This window comes from Pagrus major, chromosome 3, assembly GCF_040436345.1.
Source record: "Pagrus major chromosome 3, Pma_NU_1.0".
In the NCBI taxonomy this organism is placed as follows: domain Eukaryota; kingdom Metazoa; phylum Chordata; class Actinopteri; order Spariformes; family Sparidae; genus Pagrus; species Pagrus major.
Window position 1 is genome coordinate 15,341,949 of NC_133217.1, and position 27,599 is coordinate 15,369,547.

A 27,599-nucleotide genomic window follows, 5' to 3' on the forward strand; every position below is an offset into this window, starting at 1 on the left:
CAGACCACAAAGCGACAAAAACTTGGCTGACCGTCACAGAATCATGTCTCTTTGGCAAGTGAACAAAAGCACAAGTGAACCCTTCACATGGCAGCTTCCTTTAAACTAAACAAAAGAGGGAAAATGACGCAAGAGGTAACAGACGCCATCATACATTTTGTTTTATGGCACTTTTATACTTAGAAACATGTCTAAATATTCCATTCAGGAGTCTTATACAAATACTGTAGTCTACAGTTACACCTTGCCTTATCACCATGGGTGCTGCCATCCATCGTACTCGGAACTCGACCTCTGATGCAGAAAAGTGCAATAGAACAGTCATCCAAGTTGAACTTTCAGGTCAGAAACTCGGGCAAGTTTCACCAAGTCCAGCTTTACCGACATAAACGCAATCGACGTCACAGCAGTATGGTGGCGCACGCAGGTAGCAATTACCTTTTCACTTTTTTTCACTTTATGTTTGTGTTTGTGTTGTGAAACCTTCTGTAACAACTTTCATTTCCATTCAGTTGATTCATGTTTGATAGAAGTCTTTGCAAGCATGCGGCAGAAGCCTACTCCCCCTGGCTCTTTTTAAAGTGTGCTCATCTGTTAAATCTGCTGCTTGAGAAGTTCACAGACAAACATCAGTTTGCTGCGGGGGCGTCCATGTTTTATCGACTTCAGACTTCAGACTTCAGACTCGAGTTCACAAGTAGGGTTCTGACTTGGAGTGGCGTTCATTGTAAACTCAGGGCACATCCATCTATCCTGACTTCAAGAGGGAGCAGCTGTCTGACGTCACGCAACAATGGCAGCACCCATAGGGAGGAGGTATGGAGTGTATTTGTCGACTAATTACTTAATTAGACGAGTGAATGGAAAATTTAGATATGTTTCCCAGTATGAAAGTGCTGTTAAATTAAATAATAATGGCTTCTGTCATCTCATGTGTCTTTTCTTTGTATATGCAAGGCGACTGCACTGCTGAGGGTTTAACTGTGCGTACAGTCGCCACAGAGACATCTTTTTGTTACGGTCAGCCAAGTTCTTTGTTAACTTTTGGCGTTGTTCACCTGGAATGCTTATAGATCTAAGAAACATAGATGAATTCACCCCTTTGCTTGTATAAAATGAGAGTGAGTGGGAGGTGAATATTCACCAAAGTTAGCTTCACACATGTGACTGTGCCCTGATAGAAGTCGAAATGGTCCCGCCTGCGTCCACTCCACACACAAAGAGGGAACACTGTGTTACCATCAAGCTAGAGGCAGCCTGATAAAAGCCAAAGAGCAGGGGGACAGTAGAAACAGTGTCTTATTGACTGCAGTAAATGAAAGTAGGACAATGCAGGGGCCATGCAGAGGACACAGCAGCCTGAAGTGGGTCGTTAAAATGTAAGTGTAGCGGCAAACGAAGCTCCCAGGTGTGACATTAGCTCATAATGCAGATATGAAACAAAACCACAGTCCAATCAGCAGAGTTTGAATAAGCTGTAACTTTTATTGCACATTCCTGTTTGGTCTTGCAATGACCTTTCACCTTTTAGACTTTTAAGACCAAACACTCAAGTCGGGAGTTGGGTTGAAGTTACCCAGAGTAACTGATCGCAGGTCAGATGTGCACATTCCCTTTACGCGTGAGATTTGAAGAACAGGGAGGTCATACTGATCCTAGATCTGTGACTGGGGGGAACTTCCAGTCCAGATCTTTGTGTTGACTGCGTTACCCATAAGCCAAATCTAGAGCAGGACCAATGGGGAAGGGACAGTAGTGACATCATGGAGGGGACTAGGAAGTATTCAAGGGAGCGTAGGAATTTTCTTGATTCCACTTTGATGCACTCCCAATGAAGGAAATACTCCCTATATAATCTTGAGGCTTTGCAACCTTCTTGTCCTTCTGTACTCCCTGAAATCCCCCCAAATAAACACACCTTCCCCCATCACACAAACACATAGGCTATCATTCTTAGTAAGTTTTTTTTTTTTCTTCTCGTTTTCTTGTGACAATACCTGCAACATGCTTCAAATCTTCATTTTGGCAAACCACAAATAAATTAAAACACAAACATTCATATAACACAATGTGACATTTTTAGGACGCTTAGAAAGAAAAAAAAAAAAGAAATATACATACAATACAGAACCCAAAAAAGAAAAAGAAAAAGAACAGGTAAAGAGAAGCATTTGCATTTTTGTTTTTCGCCAGGTTTTTTCTTGCTTTTCTTGAAAAAAGATATACAGTAGCTAGCTACCAATCACATATCACATGCAGATATAATACAACATAATCAGTTCACCCAGTTAGTGTCTGCAAACTACCAATCTAAACTATATCACAAAATTATTCTCTTGAAACCAGCAAACACTCAGCTTTTGAGATATTTTGTCTTAATAATAATTCAGTTTACAGTTCTCTCCGCTGAAGAGATCACTATACGATCGACCCTGAACTGACTAGCCAAATTCAAAGAGGACTAACACGCTCTCGTACATGATCACATAGCCTACCAGATGGTGTGTTATTTTTTTTACTCTTTTGCCTATTTTTTTTTTTTTTTAAATAATGGGAGTGTAACACACATATTTGCTCACACATGCACTCGCGCACGGACGGACATGTTATCGACCACAAACGCAACGCGGCGGGGGGCTTTGAAACGCAGCCCGGTCCCATCTCGGCATGCTGGCAGCGCGGCTTCATCTCAGAGGTTTAAACGCTCTGCTCCAGGATTACGCCAGGGCCCGCTGAGAGCTGACTGGCGTCGAGGTGCTCCTACACCCCTGGACTCTCCTCACCTAGCCCACTTTCCGCCTCCCGCCTCCCCACGAAAACAACAGGCCAGGAGCGGGAAATGACAAAATGTCAGCGCAGAGCGGGAGGTTTGACGTCCTCCATCCTTCTGCTCTCAGCTGCTCCTCTCTAATGAAGCTCTGCTGAAATGTCAGACCAATTAGCAGCTTCTCCTCTGACATTTAACTGGCAGATAGCAAAACAAACACACGAGGAGCGCGCTGGACTGCTCGGACAGATAGTCTGTGGCTAGCAGGCGCCCGATTGATTGAGACTGACGAAGAGTTAATATAAGATATTTATAAAGTCCTTTTAAAGGTTGGAACCGTGTGTCTCTTAGGTAATCACGGCAGGTAGAGCAAATAATATCTGTCTTCGTCTATCTTGCGAGCCACCTGACATTTCCAGAAGCAGCCGCTAGTGATCAAAGCTCCCACAATCCCCTCCTCTCCTTCTCTCTTTCAGCAGACATCACTCAGGCGGGCTCCGAGGCGTACGCTCAATTAGAGCACCTCTCCGTCTACGGCGGCGCCCGAGCCCCTGTCTGTCTTCATTCCTGGCTTCTACCGCTGACGTCAAGGCCGCAGGTGTACGCACGAGTGTGTGTGCCGCGTGGACGAGCTCTTGTGTATGTGTGTGTGTGTGTGTGTGGAGCACAGCTTAACGTCCGAAGCGTAAATTCTACTGACTTTTCTTTTCATGGGTCGAAGAGAGACAGACGAGGCTATGTGCACGTAGATATTCAGTCACAACCACGCACGTGTTTACAGTAGTAATAATCAGGAGCTGACACAGAAAGTGGAACAAGACGAGTAATTTAACGAAAAAAACAAACAAACAGCACTCCCTTTAGGCCTTAGTGTCATTCACAGTAAATCATATTCTCTGTTTAAAGGGTCGTCTCCCTTGCTCACACACAAATGTACACACACACACACACACACATGCTGAGGCCTGGCCTTCAGCTGTACCATCTGGTATCTAAATCATGGGAATTACAGTCTTCTTTCTCTCCTACACACACACACACACACACACGATAACATGAGAGTAGAGAGAGAGAGAAAGAAAGAGAGGTGACTGACTGTCATTCTATTTATCATACATAGTCTCTGCATAAAGCAACATGTGACTTCTTATCTCTCCATTTGAAATCAATATCCATCTACGCAACAGTGAGCTCTAAATTTAGCCACAAGAGACGGAGAGAAAGAAAGAGAAACAAAGTGAGCGAGCTAAAGAAAGAGATGGATAGATAAAGAGAGAGAGAGAGAGAGAGAGAGAGAGAGAGAGCACAGCTCCATGTAAATTACAATCTTCATGTTGCATTGAACTGTGAGCAACGGCACAGTCGAAAAAAAAAGAAAGGGGAAATGAAGGAGTGAGCGAGCGAGTAGAAACGCCAGTGCGCTGCCCGTCTATTAAACATTAACAGCTTCATTTATATGTAAATGACCCGACAGCTACAGAGAGAGACGGTGGGAAGTGACGCCAGTTCAGTGCTAAAGAGGGGAAGGGAGCGAGGGGTGGAGATAGAAGAGAGGAGGGGATGGCGAGGACGGGTGAGAGAGATGAGTCTCCTTCATTCAGTAGTCTTTCACGTGGGTGGAAAAGTCCACACTGTCCGATTTATCCCGCTGCACGTGCATGGGTGTGCGTTAGGAAAAGAAAAGAAAAAATCCATTGACAGTAACGCACACTCCGATGCACCCGCACACACTCCCAGGCGATGTCCGATAGAGTGACAAATATACACACACATAGTAATACACACACACACACACCTCCCTCTCAGGTCTTTCCGAAATGGGGGAAAGAACCTCCCTGGGCGAGAGGGAGGGGATCGAAAGACGCTTCTTGTCGTAGGGGTGACGATGAAGCCGGCGTGTCTGCTCTCTGAGAGTTTCGGTGGTGATGAGGAAAAAAAATGTTTACACGGACACACAAAACCAAAAAAAAGAGAGAAAAAAAACTCTTGAGTGAAACAGCAAAAGGTGAAGGTGAGAGATTGTTGAGTTAGCGTGGTGTGTCGTTTTGCGTGTCAGTGCTAGCTGGGTTTTTGTCCGGCTAGCGCAGGGGTCGGAGGGTTGGCGGCTTGGCGCTCAGCCGTCGGACACGGGCGGGGACACCCAGCCGTACTTCTCGTGGGTCTTCACCAGGGACTTGAAGGTGGCCTCGGCCTCCTTACGGCTGAAAGCTTTCTTGGACTTCCCTGATTTCCTACATATACGCCCCTGTGAGGAAAAGACAGAGAAAGGAAAGGAGATGAGGTTAGGATTGTGTTGAAAAATACAGAATACAGAAGTCATCAAAGTGGAACCATCACGCATTGACTCATTCTTTCATTTCTTAAGGATTATTGGTTAAAGATCTCGAAAGTTAAAAAGGTCAAAGTCCACAACAACAGAAGCTCCTCTCTTCCACATAAAACACTGCTCCTGAAACGCCTCGTCAGTAGTCCCACGTCAATTTATGCCAAAAAGCTAGTTCAGCACGTGAGAATGAATTTAGCACAGCTGCTCTGTTGTTTTTAGCGGTGCTGTTCAGGCGTGTGCGAGTTGACCAATCAGAGCAGCCTGGGTATTCAGGAATGGGGCCTTAAAGAGACAGGAGCTAAAAAGGAGCGTCAGAAACTAAAGCATGTAAACCTATTCTAGTAGTAACCAGAGTAAAACTGCACGTGTACTTTCTATAATTATCTATAATTGGGTTTTTAAAGCAGACTTTTTAGGAAGCGTATTTGCTTTCTGATGGAGAGTTTGATAAATACTAATACCTAGTTTGTTTGTATGTCTTGTTTTATTAAAATATTTGAAGATTTCACAGTTTCTTTTTGTTTCTACCCAAAGATGCTGTTATAAAGGTGATGTTGTGCTGGAGGAAGATGGACTTGTGACCTCAGTATTTTTAAATTCCTGGCTACAGCCCTGGGTAAAAATACAATGTCTGCCAAAGAAGCTTTTCTCAAGCAGACAGAAGGAAACTTCCAAATTATGAATGAATTTTCACAAACTTGATAGATAAACAGGTCCTGAGTCAAAGCAACAATTGATTAGATGCTGGTGATGATCTAAATGTAGGATTTATGTATTTTTGTTCAGTCACATCTATGAAACTAATGGAGATAGAGGCTTCCTTCCAAGTCCTATGCTTGTGTTTGCACAGCTGGAAAGTCAATTTCACTTTAAGTTAAAATATTTTATTTATTTCTAGAATGATCCTCATTATTGATTAAGATGCCGATTCTCTTGATATATCAATTAACTGTTTGGCCTGAAAAGTGTCCATCACAGTAACATAGAGGTCATGATGATGTCATCAAATGTCTCATTTTGTCAGAACTGATGGTCCAAAAGCAAAAGTTAATAAGTTGACAATTACATAACAAGACAAAAGCAGCAAGTCACCACACTTCAGAAACTGCAAAAAAAAAAAAACACTTTGGCCTCTGGGAAATCAAATTTTCACAATAAATTAATCATGGAAATGAAAATAATCGTTAGTTGCAGCCCTATTTTCAGCCCATTCCACCCCAGTATGAACACATGCCATTCCTAATACCACAACCGGATGATGGCAAAGTAAGACATTTTCAAATCAGACACAAGAGAAGGAAAGAAATTCTTGATTTTCGCACGTTGACATTGATTTTCCTGGGTCTACCCAAAAGAAAAATATCATACGTCAAAACATTGTTTCTCTGATCTGTATGCATCGTCAGATCAAAAGAAAGACGGTTCTCTTGTTCACTGTATTGTAAGCGTTCTTGTCATCTCCATCTGGAAAAACTCTTTCAAGTTTTTCAGGTAAAATATAGAAAGACAGACACACAGTGCACATGGATGAACTCGATGGTGAATGCACTACCGCAGGGGAGATGTTGACAGGACAAGTGGTCTGAATGCAGTTTGACCAACATTAGATCAATGTTTAAAGGCGGGGAAAGGGCTTTTAAGGTGTCACATTCAATCAGAGGTGAAAATATACCCTCCGCTACATGAGGCAATGGGGAGATAAGTGAAGACCAGGAGCGGTTTCTACACTAAATGATGAAAAGGTTGTAAATATGACAGAAAGTAAGTATACAAGCATGTCAGCCTCGTGTGTGTGTGAAAAGCATCTCACTCAGAGCTCTGTGACATCTGACGGAGACATTTTCATCAGTGCGCCACCTTTTTGAAGCTGTCCCTGCGTCACACACTGGGGCTAATAATAAGCGTGGGCCTAAAATAAAAAAACAGGGAGAAAAAAGGTGTGGGCGTCGCCTGCGATGATAAAGCTGCTTATTCTGTCTTCCCTGAAGAAGAGTGCGTGGGCGCATGAATAGAAAAAGAAACAACTGTCTTCACACTGAAACCTCTGATGGATTCAAAGCCATAACAGAGGTGTGATTCACATGAATGTCACTAGTGCATCATTTTATATATAAAAAAATCACCTCCAAAACACAGAGACACCACAAAATCGTGACAAGCAGGTCTGACTGCACAGTAAATCTCTGTCCGCTGGTCATCCTGCGGCTGTACTTAACTTCTGCTGTAAATGACTCACTACACACGAGCATCTGTGTAATGATAAGTCATGTACTTTACTGTACATGTTTGTACACACTCGGTAACACCGCACCACTTCCCTCCACTCAGGATGGTTCCTGGCAGGGAAAAAATGGCACCGTGGCCACTCCGCCAACCAACACTAATGAAATTCTTCTCGGTGAGCTTCTCTGCATGCTGCAGTGCAGTACAGATAAATATCCTTGTATTGTTTGGAATCCATGGCCTGCACCTCACTGCTGCAGCTACACGCTCCTATCCAGTTTTTCAGAGAGAAAAACACAGTATAGATAGAGCCAGCTAAAGCTATTGTTATGTAGCAACGCAGTGTCTGATACTCACAGCAGCATTAATCAACATTTCATGTTTCAGCAGGCGGTTAATGGAATAGCTCATGCCGAGAGTTAAATGAGTTAAATACAAAGCTAGAGCCAGCAGCTGGTTAGCTTAATTTAGCTTAGCACAAAGACCGGAAACAGGGCAGGGAAACAGCTAACCTGGCTTTGTCTGAAGCTGACAAAATCTGTCTACCAACACTTCTGAAGCTCATGAATGAACACATCATATTTTGTTTGTTTAATCTATTAAAAAAGTGTAAAAAAATAAACTGATCCTGGCCAACACATGTCAAAAATTGATATTTAAAAACCTGGGGGTGATTTAACTAGTTAAAGTTGCAATATGTAAGAATTGGCCACCTGTTGAATTTGCACTCAAAACAAATATCATCAGAGTAACTGCTAACTGCTGCCAACTGTAGCTGCGGTTAGCAAGCTAGCTCGGTCAGCTGTGCAGCTAGCAGTACAGACTGGGAGTTTGGAGCACTGTGGGAGTGTTGGTGTTTACCATGAGCCGGAGCTAGATGGTTAGCATGCTAACTTCAGTAAATATATTAAAACACAATATATAGATTTCATGAAGCCAAAACCGTTTCACAGTCTTTCACAGTTTTTTTTTTCAAGAAAAAATCCTACATATTGCACCTTTAAAGCAATTATTTTAAAGCAAAAGAAAAATGGCTGCTTGGGATAACATGCTAGTTTGCATCAATGCTAATTGAGCTAGTTTGTTTGATACCTTTTGACTTTACTACAAGTAAGCCAACATTGTCAAGTCAATCTAGAAACACCCAGTTTTATTTGAGTCGTATTAAAAAAGATTGCTGGTAGAATTTTCAAGGTTTTGGGTCAAAGAACTTCCCTGCTTGCTTATTACAATAAGATTAGCCAGTAGCTGGTTTAGGGTTTTTGGGACTTTTGGTCTTTCTGTTTTTTCTTTCCCTTGGTTCTTTTTAGTTCCTCTCTGGCTTAACTGACTCACTGACTCACCACCGCGTCCGAACCATAACAGCTCAAGGTATTTTTAACTACCCTTGTCTCAAATCCTGGAAAGAAGAGCCCAAATACAAGATAAAAGACGAGGATTTGAGATTTAAAAAGATAACAGTTTATCCTATATTATCTAAGGGGAAGGATTGGTGCTACAGCTTTTTAAGTCCCCAATTCCTCGACCAAAAAGTGGATTTTACGACCACAGTTTTGAACCGAATGCCTCTCTGTGCAATGAGAGGCATCAAACAGTCCACACTTAATTCCCTGCTCCCATGACATCTGATGGATGATCAGTATGTCCTATCGTGTACTTGCTGGGCTATTTTGGGTCAAAAGTGATGCAGGGGATTAAAGGGAGATGAGGTGATAACATTGAACGATCTGGAGATTAGGGTTACAGTTTCCATTCCTGTAGCAACACTGGCCTAATTTCACAGTGGGGCTTAGCCACGCTCGCGCTCCCTCTCAATTTGTCTCTCTGTCTCTGTTGAGCGCGCACACAGTTTGAAGAGCTTGTCCAATTATTTCAACTTTCGATTTCAATCAATATTGAAATCAATCCCTGCTATAAATATCCAGCACGACAAGTCACTTAATGTCAATTTTGTATTGACACACGAAACGCAACTGAAACAAGGCAGAACATGGTCGCTGGTGTCAGCTCTGATGACGATGACTTGACCATGGAAGTTGATCTCAGCTGTAAACCTGAAAACTTTCCCGTTTCGTTGGCAGGGTTTTCCGCTCGTTTTGAGAAACTCAACGCATGACTCAATCTTCTTTGGGACTTTCTGTTCCTCTCCTTCACTAAACCACATTAAAAGACAACCTCCTTTTTCAAACAACGGATCCAAAAATAGGAAACTACCCAACTGGGTGTCACCTAAGCAGCACTGCCTGAAACCTGCTCTGCCAGAGGCCTGTAATGCAGATTACCCCGGCTGACAAACACAGATAATGCCCCGGTTGGCTACTGTCAGAGAGCGTCGGTGGAGAGCTCTGATATGTTGTTCTCTCATAACCAAGCACATCCTCACATAGCACCATATGGTCGCTGTCACCACCTCAAAATGGCGGCCGCTGCCTTGGATGGATATCGTTATGGCAATTGGCCATTGTTAAAGAGGTGTGATTACCATGGTGATCAATGGCGAGGGGAGGGGTACCCGAGGCTGAACATCTTGTCATTAAAGCAAAGCGCTGCGAGCATCATGTACTTGTTTTTACGGACAATAACTGTCGATTTCTCATTCGTTTGCTCCCTATAAGGAGAACATTACACGGCAATATGTGTGGGCGTATTTGATGGACTGTTTGCGTACGCCTACGCTGAAAAAAGTGGTCGTGTGTGTGTGTTAACGAGAGATGGGAAAAGAAACGCAGACGTACCTACCATAAGAGTGGAAAAGAGTGTGTGAAAACACGCTCGTGAACGTGTGTATCGATGCACAAGCCGGCACAAAAGTCTATGAATTCAGCATGAAAAGGGGAAATTGAGCATTAATTAGCGCCATTGTGCTGGCAGTCATCTACAAGAATGGCTCAGTATGATGCATCCATAGATGGCCGGAGAGAGGAAGTAAAAATATCTGCTCATGAGAGAAAGAATGGGCAAACAAAAGAGTGTGTGCATATGTGTGTGTGTGTGTGTGTGTGTGTGTGTTGCGCTTCAGATGAGCGAGCGCCCCGGGCCTATACAGTGCCATGTCAGTGTTTATCTATTTCAGCTAAGCGCCTGCTCGTTGAGAGGTACACACTCGTGTAAAGTGGCTGCTGGGTAATCGTGTGAATGGAGATCAGTCAATGGGCAGAGTAGGGAAGGCCCCAGTGCATGTTGGGAAGCAGCTCCGGGGGGGCCGAGGGGAGGTGGGGGGGGGGGGAGTGTGGGATTGCATAACGCAGATGTGCTTAAAGGGGTCAGGATAACAGGATAAACAAACATGGATCAATGTCATCATCATCATCGTCATCAGATCATTAAGGAGAGCCCCGTGGGACTGATGGCTGGGTCGTTAAAGGGTAAAACCGCTGTGTTGTTTTTTCAAAAGTTAGTGTGATTGGTCGAGATTCTTCTGTCTGCACGCAGTCAGGGGGGGATTTTGAAGTCAATCAAATAAAACAGGAAATTGTAAAGGGAAATTCCACCGATTTCAAATATTCAGCTCAGTTTACTATCATTTACTCAACAGTACTACTCAGTCAGTGAAAACAGATATCCAGATAAAGAGTGAACTGTCCTCTGTGGCTCTGAGGAAATTTCCATAGTGAAATAACCCAGATGATGTCATCAGGGGTTATCTGGCCTGGGCTTGGAGGACAAGTTTTTAACACAAAGTCAACATTGAAAGAGAATTGGGAGAAATTTGGCATTTAAAGGTGCACTATGTAGTTTTTGTGGAGGACATTTTAATCAGAAGAGAAAGATCTTAATTGACTGTTTTTTTATGCCGAAACAAACTAAATAAACAAACTCTCTTTGTTTTCATGACTGAATAAACAAACTGACCTTAAAGGACAACACAATTGTGTTAAAATACTGTTTTACTTTTTTAATATTTGGCGGACCCTGCCACCTTTCTAGCTCCAAACAGTGTTCTGGGGACCTTATTTTCCTCTGAGAACAGCTTGTTTATTCAGTTGTGGAAAAAATAAAAATTTCTGAGTTTGTATTATTACCTCATTAATATTGTAAATATTAAAATTCTGAGTTTGAATTTCTTCCTCAAAACCTACATAGTGCCCCTTTAAGAGTCTAATTAAAGACTATCCAGCTGCATTACGGAAAATGTAGGATCTGTCTCTGAGTGTCTAACCCATACTGGGCTAAAGGTCAGGATATATCTGCCTCTGCTGCTCATTTTGTCTCAAGATAAATAACGGTGTGTTTCATTTGGTCACCTGTCAGCGAACGTGACTAACCATACAGTAACGTGACTACATTTTAAAACATTACAACAAGTCACAAAGGTAGATTGTCATCAGCAATGGTTGTTTTTTAACAATGAAGACAAAAATTCCCATGATCCCACACTCCTAGTGTCCTTTGTTTGTTTTGATTGAGACACCCTGAGTGGCAGAAATGCTATACTATACGTTTAATCAAGGACATAGAAGGAGTAATCGATTATCAAAATTGTTGTCATCTTGCAAAATATAACTTTTTACTTTGGGTGTCATTTTTAGCACTTCATTTCAAGCTACATTTAGAGCTGCACTATGTAGTTTTGCAAAAGAAGTTCAGACTCAGAGAGTTAATATTTACAATATTAATAAGATAATAATACAAACTCGGAAATACTGTAGTTACTTCATATATTTCCATAACTGAATAAACAAGCTGTCCTTGAGGGAGATAAGGTCTCGAGAACACTGTTTGATGCTAGAAAGGAAGCTATTTAGAAGTAAATTGGTATGAAATTGTTTTGTCCTTCGAGGACAGTTTGTTTATTCAGTCATGAAACTCAGTCGGAGAAGGTTTTTCTCTTTTATTAAAATGTCTTCCTCAAAACTACATAATGCGCCTTTAACAAGTCTGTATTTTCAAACGACTAATGATCAATTAACAACTCCAATGAAGCTGAATCCTTGCATGATGAAGGTCTGAAGACTGAAGAGTTGAGCGACAGTGTGTGGGAATTGTTATGCACAGAAACAATTAGTGAAGAAATGTTTGCAAAGAAGCCTAATTGGAGGCTCCTGCAGTGCAAGCAGACAAGAAGACAATATGTTATGGCCAGTAGTAAATGGACTATAAATCTAAATGACACGAGTGCACTTTGTAAACACTGCGCTGCAGACAGCAACACAACAGTACAGATCAATTACCAAGAATTGTCTCACACTGCAAAGACACCTGTATCGGACATGACACTGACTCTCCCTACAACTGATTTCTCCCACCTGCACAGCACTGTGGCCCTTAACTCACTGTCACACACGCCAGATTACACTGAGACAGAGATTGCCTTCAAATTGGAAGTTAAGTGCATGAAAGCCAGACTGGTGAACTGATGATTGCCTTTAGTTCAGTCAAACCTCTTAAAATGTCACCTCGCCTCAGCTTGTGTGAATCCGAGTGTGTGTGTGTGTGTGTTTGAGTGTGTTTCCTCACGTCTGCAGGTGAAGACACGTGCGTCTCTGTTGACTTTCCCCTCACCACTTTGTCGCCGCCTGTATCCTCTCGCACTAAAAATAGGGAGGGAGCTTCTAAATGAGCCACATCACTATTGTCATAGTGAACCGCTGCCCAAGGACGAATAAATATACCAAGTGTGTTTAGGTTTATATATAGACCTGCGTCGCTCTGCTCGTCGTGATGCGTGAGAGGCTGAGCACATCTCCCAGAAAATTAGGACATGAAACACATGCGAGTGCCTGTGTGGGCACACATCCACAAAAGATTGGAAACAAAGAGATAAAGGGATGCGCGCCACCACACACACACACACACACACACACACACACACACACACACACACACACACACACACACACACACACACACAGAGGAATAATTAATCAATATTGTTTCCATTAGTAAACTGGAGAAGGAAGACACTGCACCATAATTAGGGAGCACTGCAGAGCTGCTAGCTCATCTCCTCAAGCAGCAAATCAAGATCAACACACACACGCACACACACATTTCCCTCTCACTTTGCTTATTCTCTCTCTCTCTCTCTCTCTCTCTCTCTGCTGTGGGTACAGTTTTTTTGCATGACCTCTCTCGGTGACAGATGCTTAATGACTACAGATGACTAGGGAATAAGGTTCAGTTATATCATCAAAAACAAAAAAAGCACCAAGGGTCGGGAGGGGGGCTGGGCAGGAGAATCTGGTGACAGTTTACATAAGGTCTCCTGCCACAGCGCTGTCATGCTGGTGACGTCAAAACGCAGAGAGTCGGCGAGCAGAAAGAAGGCAGACTCTACACATGAGATGACTGGAGTATGACACAAAACCGAGCGTTTGTGAACATCAGAAAACTGTGATTCGTATCTAGGTGGAAAACTTCAAATCTATTCAGGGTTTGAACGATTACAGCCTGGAGTGCATTGGGAGACGCAGCCATTTCCATCGGACTTGCAGAGCTGCTGCTGCTGCTGCAGTGCACTGAGGATGTGAAAAACAGATTTGACAGGATTACATAATCCAGCCAGTCTAAGTCACTGAGGACGGCTGGTAGGTAGGCGACCTGCTGTCTCTTTTTATCCATCTGCCCTCCTATCCATCACCACATGTGTCTTCTTCCTCCTTTAGAATAACCTGACACATACAGTGAGACTGCATCGGATTCTGTATGAGGGACTTTTCCATTGCATGGCAGCAGGTCTTTGTTGTCAAAGGATGTTGATTTATGGAAGCAATAAAAACGGAGAGCATACCCAGACTGTACCGAGGAGCCGGAATCAAGGAGATACGGAGGGTTGCATGAAATGGCCGCCGTAAAGTCACATAAAGATTGATAATATTCACAATTATGGGTTTGCTCATAGCAGAGAGACAGGGATGAGGACACTAGAGGCCTGCCATATTACAGTCCACCTATAGCTCACACTGCTATTAATACAGCAAAAAACATCAGATGACTGAATGATTTTGTCTTGTATTGATATTTTCTTTAAAAACAAAGAGTAAACCATCTCCTGTTGGGCATTTTGTCTTATTTGGATACACTAGTTTCATGGATTTTCCTATAAACATGTTGTCTTGAGAGATCATTCCACTGGTGTCCAAAAATGACACTTAATTCAAGACACAAACAACTGGTTTAAACATCCTAATTAGACGAAAAGCCTCGCCATTATGGACGTGTTATAAATGCGTAAAAAACATTTTACGCGTTAATTACGCATGACGCACGAATGCCTAATGGAATTGCTCACATCCAGTGCGTGTCACGTCTGTACTTAAATGTGCTAGAGATGATTAACATGCCGTGTGATTCATGATACTCCATGCAAAGCACCCTCACCCACCAGCCCTTCCTCCCCTCACCTGTCCTTTAACGAGGCTGGCCGCAAACTGCCTCATGACCGCCTCCACCGTGTAGGCGCTGGACCATCCGCGGGGGGTCAACAGCTCCATGCATATGGCCCCGCCGTCCAGCACGTAGCCGTTCTCCAACCGGGGCGTCAGGACGCGCATGAACGGCGGCGAGAAGGGGAAATTATCGGGAAAGGTGACGTTGAGCAGTATGAACTCGGTGCTCGTCTCCTTCATGTCCTGCCACAGCGCCGAGTCCTTGTCCACCTGGTGCAGCTTGACGTTCCAGTCATACAGGTTGTCCTCCACCAGCTCCACCGTGATGAAGTTGTCCCCTAACCTCCTGATCTCCTGTAGCTCCTTCATCAGCCGCCGCGTTCGGACCTGGGTGCAGTGTTGCCGGTGAGGCGCCAGCGGTGGTATGGAGGAGGCACTGGTCGCTTTACTCCCGCCTCCTCCTCCCGTCTGCTGCTTCTCCTTCGCATCCTTGCCCTGCTTATCCTTGCCGGACGGCTTGTCCTTGCCCAGCTGGTCCAGCTTCCTCGCCTTAATCTCCGGGGTGCTCAGGATGTTGGTTTCGTTGGCGGTCTGACAGTGTTTGTTGGTGTTGTTTTTCTGGTTCCCTTTGGTGCCCTTTAACGAGCCCTGATGGTGCTTTGGGTCCTCGGTGTCTCGGTCGTGCAGGCGGATGAGACCGATCTTCCGCAGTAGGGTGGCCATAATTTTTTACTCTATTTCTCCGCCGATCCCCCCGCACAGGGGCAAGATTCACCCTTTTCCGAGTCGGCACCCGCTCGCAGAGAAGACCTTCAGTGATGCCGATTATTAACCTTGTTGTACCGCAATCCCCCCTCCGTTCACTGCAGCCTCAGGATGAACACAACCGGGGGAGCCTGAGCTGTTTTCTCCTCAGTGCAGCATCTCCACACGGCTCGACTGAGGACCAAACAGCAGAAAAACAACAACACATGAATGCGAGTTTAGACGAATAATACCAGCAAAATAAAACACATCACGTCAAAACATCAATAGAATTCAGTCTTTTTTTTTCTCTCCCTCCCCGCAAGTGAACCGACATCATGACTGCAGTTGCTCAATGATAGGACGATGCGTTACGCAGAAGCACTGAGGTGATAATACATTTTATCAGAAGGCTGCATACCGAAATAACACAGGCTACAGGATTATACTGCAGTAATATCATGGCAGGAACACAGGCTGCCAGATGGGACACCTGAACGCATCACAAATGATTAGACACATTGCAGGAAAGGTATTAGATATAATATAGAGACATAAGCTGTAAAAGATTAAAACACATGAATATAAATATTACTGAGATCACTGTTAACTGGCTTGAAAGACAAGACTAAGAAATATGTTATAACAGAGGATTAAATTACCATTAAAGCCCGATGAAGTCACTATAAGATCTCTATGCGTCCATAACACACACAGTCCTCATCGTGACACTATCATACATTTTCCTTTATATGTCCTCCTCCGCCCACACAGACCCAGTACCAGAGCAGCAGTCCGCCAGCAGCCCGTGCTTACCGTGGACGGCTGGAATGATGTCCGCTGTATGTCCCGTTATGTAGCCCGGACACCGATCCCGCTGTGCGTAAAACGAAGAAATGGCTCCACCATCCAGTGGACCTGCCGTCGGTGGGAGCTGCAGTGAGGAGGAGGTGGTGGAGGAGGAGGAGGTGGAGGTGGAGGAGGAGGAGAGCCTTTGATGTGTGTGCAGCTGCGGCAGCTCCAGCTTTAATGCAGCCGAGGACGAGCCAGCCCCCGGTAATCCTTCTCAGCCCGTCTGCTCACCGGCGAGGCGCTGCGGCGGCGACGGCGTTTCAAAATAAAAGCCTAGGTGTTAGGTTACCCCAAAGCACCCACATAGGAACATTTATAGAGAAAAATGTTGTATGTGAAATTACAGAAATGACATATACCTGTTGTAATTACAGTAAGGATCATAACAACATAGCCCTTTAAAATATAACTCTGCTATGTTATATATTTAACGCTATATCAACTTCATGACCACATGAATGGTTGTGTAATGATGGAAATGAAAATGAACAGGCAACATAAGAAAAACTGATGTCTGACACGGAAAAAATAATATGAATAGGACATAGGTTTCACACTGTGCACACAACAAAATGAATGATTACATATAAAAAACAATAGACATATGAAACAATATAAGTTTCAGCATAGGAGCAGTTCCACAGCACTTGATCGTGGGTTTACTGAGACAAAAAAAACAGCCTAATTTTTCATCTACAGTGACTTTATAAAGCTAACTTATTTTTAAGGCAACAAATTATGATCGTTTCCAAACAATCGTTGTCGTTCCTAAATTTTTAGATTTAATATTTAGACTCTACCATCATTGACATGTGGAAGGTGCCCTGTTACTATAACATTACTTTTATTTTGAAGGTTCATGTCTTATTTCCTGGTTTGAGCTGGCTTACTGTGTGCAGCTTGGTGTTCCTGTTTTTACCTGAAAGAAGAAGGATGTCAGAGGACTTCTCAACGTCACTGTACTTCAGTTTCACTTCTAGTTTTCTTTTTTTTTATCCCAATGCCGTCAGCACATGTATATTTTTACTGTGAATGGAAGTTTCCCTTCACTGTGAGCAGAGCTCCGCATTATTTGAGAGCTTAATTGGAAAACACAGGCTATTTGGAACCATTTCCATTCATGACTGAATGTGTTGGAGGATTTAGATAGCAGGGTTAACACAAATCTTCAGCTCCTTATGTCCTGTAGTAGCAGTAGCCCACAACCACAAAGAAATCATATTTCACATTATTGTAGATTTTTACAGGTGTAAACTTCATTTCAGAGAATATATAATAGCATAAACTGAATATAGCTCATCCCTCACTGCCCTGCAATGTGATTTAATCAGCAGACCATATGAAGAGAGTGAATACTGACATCAGTAACAGCAAAACAATAGACAATAACAAAAGAATTATACAATTTCTGTGTCTGAAATTGTGATTTTCATATATTCTTTGTATTTTCATGTACAGTGAGCAGTGAAGACTTAAAACACCATTCAAACACTAACACTATCTGAGAATATCTACAGAAAAACGACAAATATAGGCAATATTTAGCATATTTTTGACTTGTCTTTGAATTTATTTCTATCACAGAAATAGAAGATATGTAAATCATCAGCATGTTAAAACAGTGCTGTCTATGCACATTTAGGCTACTAACAAGCAAAGTCATACAATATAGCATACAGACAACAGTAAAGCAACGTTTCTAGTGTATTATTTTTGTGATAGACCACTATGATTTTATATGGCACATATTTTGGAATGAATAAATATATATCCTCTGTATTTATTAGATAAATAGGCCGTTTACATTTGGTTTAGGTATTTAACAATACTGGTTTAGATGCAGTCAAGTCACCGTTACTCAGTTCATTTTCTGGTCTTCACAAAGAAGCTTCTTTCAGACCGGCAGCACGACACTTCGCGCCACTTGACGACAATCCGTCATTTGTTGTTACCTAGGTAGCAGAACAGAACCCACAGCCATTGGCTATTTTATTGCCGGAAAGCACTTTCTCACTGTGGCTGTCGTAGAGTCGGCGGCTGACAGTAAACAGCGATTGTTTGACAAAAGGAGTCTTCTTAGTGGAGTAGTTTCTATTTATTTTAGTGGTTTAGTGACAGTTACGCGAAATGGCTGAAAAATTTGATAACCTGGAGGAGCACCTGGAGAAATTCATCGAGAATATTCGACAGTTGGGAATCATCGTCAGCGACTTCCAGCCCAGCAGCCAGGCAGGACTCAACCAGAAACTGTGAGTCATGTTTTACTGAGAGCGTTTTAACGGCACACATCTGCAAATAAGCACATCTCATACTGTTTTGTCGCTTCTCTTCTCAGAAATTTCATGATATCTGGACTACAAGACATCGAGAAGTGCCGTCAGCAGCTTCACGAGATCAACGTACCGCTGGAGGTCTTTGAGTGAGTCCAGTAGCTGTTATATTGTTGTTCCTGTCATGCTTCATAACAAAATGCTATTACATTGTCTTTTCTTCACACCACTGCTGCCCTCTGTCATTGCTGTATGTTGTAAAAACACGTGTGTGCTTTGTTTGGAGAATACGTATTACTTTACGCCAAACCCCATTCGAAAATATGACGATTTTACAGTGTCATTCTTTGACAGCAAATCTGGTAATGTCACATGACTCATTTCATTATATTCTGTATTATTGGCTGCCATTTTACAATTCGGCACACACATACTATAAAAGTAACCATTTCAATTTTAACAAATGGCTCATTCTTTTTGTTTCCACTATTCATGGTCTCGTATATTATCAATTTAGCCTCATATATCATCAATTTAGCAAATTTTGATTATAGAGTATGTAATCCCTCATTTAGGCTTCATAGCTTCATCCACAGTTCCCTCGACTGATATTATGCCTTGTGTTCGTAGATACATTGACCAAGGTCGCAACCCTCAGCTGTACACCAAGGAATGTTTGGAGAGAGCCTTGGCGAGGAACGAGCAGGTCAAAGGGAAGATTGACACCATGACGGTAAGAGATAACTCCAGGGTCACTGAGATTCCCCACCAATGACACTGCAAGGATAAACAGAGCCAACAAACTATTTCACTGATTAAATGCTTACAAAATATATTTTGGAATTCTTCAAAAGATAAAAGTGTCCCTTTCAAGGATCATCTTCTTTGTGCAAAGCGACATGTTCTTGAGACAGCCCTCTCTGTTTATGTGGCCTTGTGTATTGGTGAAAACATCAACTGTCTTTGCACACAATATTCATAACATATTTAGTTGTTTATAACATTTTCTTTGTAATTGAGACTGAACATGGCCACAAAGCAGATTGTAATGATCAGGCCTTAAGTTACTCCTTGGCATAGACATGCATAAGTTTAGTCTTCTACATGAAATGAAAAGTAGTTATAAATCAACAATAATCTGACCTCTACTGTTGGTTTTTCATTTATTCCAGAAATTCAAGAGCCTTCTAATCTCTGAGCTCAGCAAAGTCTTCCCAGAGGAGATGTCCAAGTATAAGGCCATACATGGAGAAGATGCCCCCTCCTAGTGACTGCTGCACCAAGACCCCTGACCTTCAGCCTGTGAGCCTTGAAGTGAAAGCCTGAATGGAGTTTAACCAAACAGGATCCTCTGTGGTTGCCAGCAGAATATGATAATAACCTGTTATTATTTTTCCTAAATATTGTGATGCTGTTGCTGACTCGTACCTTGAGGGAGGAGGTTTAATTTCTGCTCAGCATCCTGACTCAGCCAGTCCTCTCCTTTATCAACATTTAAACTTAATTTTAAGAAATACAATTACAGCAGCAGGGGAGAAGCCGAGGAGAGAAGAAACAAATAATTTTATGTTGCCGGGAGACATATTTGTTTTTAATGTCCCTGCTGATGCATGGACACCGAGTAAGCAGCAGAAGCGATTTCTACAACTACTATCTGTACAGAAGATGTTCAAGAGCTACACGGCACCTGTCTGATTCTGCATTGCGGAATTGACTCCATCAGTTGTACATACAGTATATTTATACTCTTACACTTTACCTTTTGTAATGCTTCCTAGTCATTGTGCAACATACATTTGTACAACACACACACAGCATTCATGACATTTTGTATCAAGCTCAGGTTTCTAACGGCCACGATTATCGAATGCAAATGTTATTTGATGGTAATTATGTGCCTGATCAACCGATCAGAAAAGAGTCCACTCTTTATTTGTAACTTGTTTGTATTATAATTTTTGTTATTAAATGATCCTTGCCGGACTGAGGCTGTGTTTTGTCAGTTCAATACAATGAAGGAAAGTCACATCTTTGGCAACAAATTCAATCAATTAAGTCAGTTGGTAGCCATCTTTAAAAATTGTATGCGATCACATGAAACATGAAATTTCATTATAGTATTTGACTATTTCAGTAAATATGTAACATTCATGCACTCAAATACATGTTTCCCGAAATATAATTTTCAGGGATTAAAAACACTCAAAAAAAATACTATATAATAAAACGACTGACAACTGCTGAAACTGGTGCTACTATATTTATTTGCTATTGACACTACAAGTAAATATTCTATAATTATATGGAATTCTTTTCAAATCCTATTAATCAAGATGATTTTCAAAATGGTGAACATAAACAGTTGCAACAAGGGTTAATGTGTCAGTGTGTCACCTGCAGACATGACCTGCATGGACATGGTGATATGTTCAGGGTCAGTCAGCTCAAGTGTCGCCTCCGAAACACTGTAACTATACACTGTGAAAGTGTGTGTCTCCCTGTCTATAAGATGGGGATAGTTGCTGTGGAAACAGACAGGCCTGCGTCATCAGGCGGGTTACGGCCCAACACGCCTCCTCCTGCTGGGGCTTTCACCCAGGCTACACGCCCCTCTGACCCTGGAGGCCGATCCGCTGGGACAGAAGGAGGGAAATGAGCCCCGTTATTGGTTTGTGATCTATGCAGTGAAGTCAGACAGACGTCTTCCCTTGTTGTCAGTCTTCCCTCGAGGATTTCCGAACACACGTCTCATTTTGTCAGTTGCGGTTTAGTAAGGGCTCAGTTTCCTCCTCTTACTGGGGGAGGAGGACAGTCACAGATGCCGTATTGACATCCAGAGAATTCTGTTTCTGATTTGTTTCTCAACCTGCTTTTTAGCTGTTGCATGTACTAGAGAATTCTAACTTGGTTAATATAATGTGTATAGAGTCATTCTTCTCTTGTAAAACACGTGGTTAATACTTACAGTATAAACATATTTTTTTTTTGCTGTTTTCAGTCTTAGTTTTGAAAAGAATAAATTACATCCATTCTCTGTCTTTCAGAGTGTTAGATGAGAGGACTGATAGCACTTTCATGTCTGCACATTAAATATAAAAGCTACAGCTAGCAGCCAGTTAGCTTAGCTTAGCACAATGACTGGAAACAGAGGGGGAAAAGTTTGTCTGTTGGTAACACAATTCGCCTACAAACATCTCCAAAGCTCACTAATTAGCACATTATATCTCATTTGTTTCAATTTGACACAAACTGAAGTGTAACGTCGACATGTTGTTTTTTTACGACTCCAAGAAGTCATAGTCATGGCCAAGGATTATACGGTCTTTATAAACTTTTGAAAAACTTTTTCAAAGACAGGTGTTGGTATAGGCAGATTTTGTGACCTTCAGCCAGAGCCAGGCTAGCTGTTTCCCGCTGTTTCCAGTCTTTGTGCTAAGCTAAGCTAAGCGTACTGGCTGCTGCTTGCAGCTTTATATCTACCATACAAACATGAGTGGTGTTGATCTGCTCATATAACTCTCTTCAAGAAGTGAATAAGCATATTTACCAAAAACACTCAAACTATTCAGAGCTAAAGACACTTTTTCATGAAAAATATGCACCGACTATTACTGTTGATTTTATAATTGCTTTTGGCAAGGACATTTGTGTCCACAGATCCACAAAACCTTAGTGAGCTAGGTGCTGGATACAAAATATGAGAATATAAAAGAAAGCTTAATTCATTTTGCTAATAAAGCTTGAGGGAGCTCGGACGCTGATCTTTCCTTTCTTTTTTTTAATCATTTTATTCTCATGCTCAAAGAGTGCCAGTATTAAATTTAAATGTTTGCTGTAAAAACTTAATTTAACCTTTTAAAGAAAATTACAGCCTGAGCAAATGTCAAATCGTGGGTTGGTGCAGGTGTAGGGATGTGAAGCTGCTTGCCAACAGGAGCCAACAGCTCTTACTGTACAGGAAATAGGAATTGAACGTGAAAAATACGAGTAAAACGCCAGCATGACTTATCCACAAGTGTATCATGGACGTCGCTGTGTTGGGGCAAAGAAGTCAGGCCAGCACCTTGCATGGTGGCTTGTTGCGACTGGTATTTGAGTTTGTGTGTGTGAATGAGTGAATGAGACCACAAAAGGGATGATCCAAATGGGACCCAAGGACAACTACTGTAGACGCAGTCCAAATCTGAGAATTACACAGAGATGTTTAAAAATGTTTTACGATTCACGTCACACCTTTAACCCCCAAAAATCTCAGCGGTGCCAAAGAAACCGGAAACCCATGACGCCATCAGCAGAATAAGAACAGCCATCACCTCACAGTACCCGTCCTTCAGTAGGGTTGCAAACATTCCTTTTTTATTTTTTACTCAGAGCACCTTGAGCATTATTTATCGAATGCCGTCAGCTGCCTCTATTTCTCTGCTCTCCCTCTGACCCCGCATCTCTGTCTCTGGCTGACGAACATCCTCACTGCAGCGAGTCACAGCGGTGTTGGTCAAGGGCATCCTTTCAATCCAATAACAAGCCAATTCAGAGGGACCAGGAATTAAATTAAATGCTGTTTTTATCCAGTTTGTGTTTGTGTCTGTGCGCTGTGACACTCCTTTCACAGGGGGGACACTGACTGCGTGTGTCGTGATGCTTGACTGAACAGAAAAGGGGCGAAGGAGAGGGGCAGGGTATTGTGCTGTAAATATGTCTCTGTATGAAGTGCTGAGGTGTGGTGGATGACTCATCCAAGGTGACTGAGTCTTTATCTCTCCTCTTTGTCTTCGCCCCACCCACCTGTTCTTCTTGTGCGCCCACGAACAAAGTTTCCCTTTACTTGAGTTACCTTCTTACCTCTTTTAATGGCCAACGCATCCCCCCGAGGAGCGGTGGTGGTGTGTGGTGGAAGTGTGTCAGCGGTGTTGACTGAAATGATTCATGTGGAGGTGGACTCTCCTCAGCTTTGTTATTTGTTGCTCTCATAGGCTTGTAGGGTACTTTAGCGCAGGAGGACAGAGTTCATATAACTTGCTGGGTGAAGTTAATACTGTAATTGCCAGATCCTGTGATATTTCATTTTTTCTGATGAAAGAGCCCTCCAATTTCTCAGATTTCACGGTGTAACTGGCACTCTCAACAAATTGCTTTTTTCAAAAACAAAGGCTTGAGTACACTGCGGCTCTGACCTTGCCTTGCTGGTATCACATTGAGAAGGTGTGGTATCAGGTGATGTGTTGCCTTTGCAGTCTCTAAATAGTTAATCAAATTACCTGAAAACGTGAATTTAGGTCAAAAGGCATTAAACCAGGGAGTTAGTACTAACCACAAAGCAAACAACCTCTAGTTTTTAATTTATTTGATTTTATTTGATATAGGCTTAGGATAGGATTTTGATAGGATAGTAGTAGGATGGTAGTAGTAGTCGTTTTTTCAGTATTTATGCTTTTTAGCGACCTTTGACAAAACGTGTTGCAACTGCAACTGCTGCAGTGGATGTCGATTTGTATCTGAGGATGAAAAGTAAACCTCAGGAACACTTTTTGTTTCAGAAAGACAGATGAGAGGAAAGCTAAATGAGAGAATTGAGTTTCAGAAGCTAGTGGAACAGAGGCTAGCTCGGACATGACATAGTGAACTAGTGAGCTCTCTGTATATGTAATCGTACTCACCCATGATATCCATCCTTGCGGTCTTCTAATGTTATATTAAACCTAGCATAGGCTATTTAGCACAATTTTAAAGTCGCTGTGTTAGCAGAGTATGCCTACTTACACATCCAGCTGACAGAGCAGCATTAGCATTCATTTTGACTCGTGTTTCTATCCCTCTATTGAATGTAAATCCAAAATTCATGCTCCTTTTAGCTCTATTTTGGATCTCCACCAGCTCCTGAGGTGAATATCTGACTCTTTAGCTGCTCAAATATTCACAAGCTAGTTCATCTCTGTCGGTCTGATGTTTGGTGCTAGGCAGTTAGCCTGGTTACAGTTGGTTTATCAGAGCTTTTTTGCTACAGAATAAGCTAGTCATTGGACATAAAGGTGATGAAAACTTAACCATACAGTAAAGTAGGCTAGCGGGCCATGAAACCAAACAATTAGCTAAAGGTGGTAAAGCACAGTGGAATTGAGTTGATGGGTGTGGGTCTTTGAGGGTGTGTGAGAGGCTCCTGTCACATTACACAGAATTCATCTAAAAATATCAGTGTTAGTCCTGCTTTAACAACTTCTAGTTGAGTGGCAACTGAAAACAGACATAAGACATGACTTTTTTATTTAAAGAAATTACCATCCCTGTCCTGCCAAATGAAGCATACCCCGACATACTGTTACTGATACTGTAAAAGGTTATTATGTAGATTGGGATCTTGAGTAACTGCAAGTAAATGAGCTTTTAAATGACTTCTAGAGCACAGCGTTACAGAAGGTTCAGTTTGGTTTCACTTTGACTCTCCATCCTGTATCGTGCACTGAGTTTAGCTTGTTTTACCCTGCTGCCTTGAAGCCTTTCCTCTCCGTGCCTGTGGACTGTGGACCTTTAGAAACTTGGCCGCGCTCCACCGTTTGTGTAACGCATCACATTTTCCTCTATTCTTCATTTTATCTCCATGCAAATGCTTTGGGAGTTTAGGCCTGGAACGGCAGTTGAAATGTAAAATCCTCCCGTGCCCTTGGGTTGGCGCAGGAAACACAAAAGCAGGGGCTGCTGCCTTTGATGCTATTAGCATAATGTCTTTCTGATGCTAATGCTAAGTGCCTCAGACTGACCAGTGAAGCTCACACGGCCCACAGCCACCATGGGCTAACATGGCTGCTGATCGCTCTCTCCCTCGCTCTTGTGTGCAGCATTGTGACTACTGGCTGCCTCAGCTTAGTGACAGTCATTCACCTTCTCAATGAAGGTCGGGAGGCGGACCCCCTCTTCCTTCTGTCGCCCTGGTCACCATGGAAACACCCCTCCCATTCGCCGTCACCCACCCTTTCTCTCTCCTCTCTGGACAATGGCCTTTGCTTTGTGTGTGTGTGTCCAAGTGCCTTTTGGTAAATGTTAAAAGTGTGTGTGTGTGTGTGTGTCTGTGTGTGTGTGTTGGGCTAAAAGGCCACATCTCATCTCAGCTGATTTGTGTTGGTGATTCTACAGAGCTCCGGTGCTCAGATATGAATTGCAAAACACATCACAGCAGGAGTTAAACTCCTACGTACTGCGCTTGGACATCTATTAACTCCACACACACCCACACACACCCACACACACACACACACACACATACATGCACGCATAGGCGTACAGAGTGAGTCAAGTCAAAGAGCCCTGCTGTGGAGGTGAGCAGGGCCTGATTGTGTTGCAAACAGTAATGAGACACACCACACAAAGGCTAGTGAGGAGCACGACTGTTCTAGGATGACGATCTAGGAGGACGATCTCAGTATCTGTTTGAATGTGTGTGTGTGTCTCTGTGTGTGTGTGTGTGTGTGTGTTTAATGGCCAATAATGGGATGATAAAAACACTAAATGAAAACTATAAATTAGCCGGCTAACGTCTGCCGCACGATGCTCCTCACACCTGCCACAGCGAAGCGCCCGTCAACAGCAGATATTGAATTATCGTGCTAAAAACCCCCCCGCCACAGATGGAAGTTAATAGATGGAAAATATTACTTTCATCTCTGCTTCGTGGCCCAACTGGCGGTGTGTGTGCTTTCCTCCTCTTCTCACTTCTCTCTCCTTTTTTGGATTGCCATTTTTACATCTGCAGCCAGGCTGATTTGCTGACAAGCAGTAAGAGTGGGAGTGAGCAAGACAGAAAGAGAGACAGAGAGAGAAGAGACGGAGAGGGGGAGGAGGAGTGGAGGGAGACTTGTTATAATTTCCCCCTGGTTTAATTATCTGAGCCTGTCGACGGCCCCACTCTTTCTCTCTTGTCGTTAAATGTTAGAGGTGAAAATGTGAGCCATCTGTGTGTGCGTCTGTATATCGTGTACGAGATATTCTTCATCCGGTGTGTGTCGATGCCGTGCACAACCGAGCACAAGGCAGCGCTGAGCAGAGAATAGCCTTATCCCACCGCGATGTTTAAACCTTGCTCATTACACAATGAAAAGAGGAAATCGATCATTTTCATCACCCGCTGTCACTGTGTGATTACAAGTCAATGAGCCATCATATTCATAGTTATGATTTACTGTACACTTGTGCAGCGCTCCCTCCCCTGCACCGCGGTTTGATTGGAGCTTCTAAACGATTCTTCCTCTTCAAACAATGCCTGGGAAGACACTCGTTGGAGATTCTCACATCTTTACAACCGCTATTATGATACTGGTGTTTGCCAGAGGCTGTTTTGGCCCCGAGGCCGTGTGTTTTCAGGATATCAAGACAAGTAGCGGGGGAATTTGGCTTCATTATGTATTTGCTGTTGTCGGTTTCTTTGTTTCAAAAGCTGTTTGTTTGTTTGGTGGTTGATTTGATTTGAAATCTGTCTGTTGTTATTAAACAGATACACATTTTTTTCTTTTCATGAAAAGCACAGGCATAACAGATAACAACAAGATGGCGCAGGCCAATCAAGTGATCACGCTGGAAATTAAATTAATATTAATGTTATTAATTCCACCTGTGTTTTTCTGCCATGACTTGTCTCAGTGTCTGCTGTAAGAAAGACCCTAGAGATCATTGCTGTGGTGCTGTTGTACAGTTATTTTTCTCTGTATACCTACTGTGGCTAATGTTGCTCGAGCTAACCAACTTGACTTTATATTATAGATTTCAAACTAACCTTTAAGCAGTAGCGGAAACTCGAGAGGTGAACTTTTAAATTTTATGGTGTGACCATGCTGTGCTTATGCACTTAGGTTTAGGCACAAAAAACACTTGGTTAGGTTGAGCAAAAGATCCTGTTTTGGATAAACAAAAAGAAAACCTTGTTTTTGTGCCTGCAAACAGAGGTGGAAACTGTCCCAAGGTCTCCTTAAAAACATTCGTTGCTGTCACACTCATGTTGAAACACAGTTTTGAACTGCGGTCGCTGGCTTGAAACCTGAACCTCCTCCGCCATCCCCTCCATCACCTGATATGAGACTGAGGTCATAAACATGTAATGTGTA

General features: G+C 42.7%; 2 protein-coding genes across 2 annotated transcripts; one reads left to right on the plus strand and one right to left on the minus strand.

The window, feature by feature from the left end:
* Positions 1–1,468: 1,468 nt before the first annotated feature.
* ube2ql1 (ubiquitin conjugating enzyme E2 QL1) lies at positions 1,469–16,391 on the minus strand. The gene is made up of 3 exons (XM_073463595.1): positions 16,205–16,391; positions 14,660–15,583; positions 1,469–5,012 (listed from the first exon to the last, which is right to left on the minus strand). Exons 2-3 carry the CDS (start codon positions 15,365–15,367, stop codon positions 4,881–4,883), a joined length of 840 nt encoding a protein of 279 aa, XP_073319696.1. The 5' UTR covers positions 15,368–15,583; positions 16,205–16,391; the 3' UTR covers positions 1,469–4,880.
* A 1,840-nt stretch (positions 16,392–18,231) lies between these two features.
* med10 (mediator complex subunit 10) lies at positions 18,232–20,493 on the plus strand. Its single transcript, XM_073463155.1, has 4 exons — positions 18,232–18,489; positions 18,576–18,659; positions 19,141–19,243; positions 19,683–20,493. Exons 1-4 carry the CDS (start codon positions 18,368–18,370, stop codon positions 19,776–19,778), a joined length of 405 nt encoding a protein of 134 aa, XP_073319256.1. The 5' UTR covers positions 18,232–18,367; the 3' UTR covers positions 19,779–20,493.
* Positions 20,494–27,599: the final 7,106 nt, after the last annotated feature.

Excerpts from the sequence above, each read along its gene's own strand:
- ube2ql1 (XM_073463595.1), bottom strand. The coding sequence starts at position 15,367 with ATGGCCACCCTACTGCGGAAGATCGGTCTCATCCGCCTGCACGACCGA. Across the intron at positions 5,013-14,659 it reads CCAGCCTCGTTAAAGGACAG|GGGCGTATATGTAGGAAATC; the intron begins GTGAGGGGAGGA and ends TTTTCCTCACAG.
- med10 (XM_073463155.1), top strand. The coding sequence starts at position 18,368 with ATGGCTGAAAAATTTGATAACCTGGAGGAGCACCTGGAGAAATTCATC. Across the intron at positions 18,490-18,575 it reads GCAGGACTCAACCAGAAACT|AAATTTCATGATATCTGGAC; the intron begins GTGAGTCATGTT and ends TTCTCTTCTCAG. Across the intron at positions 19,244-19,682 it reads GGAAGATTGACACCATGACG|AAATTCAAGAGCCTTCTAAT; the intron begins GTAAGAGATAAC and ends CATTTATTCCAG.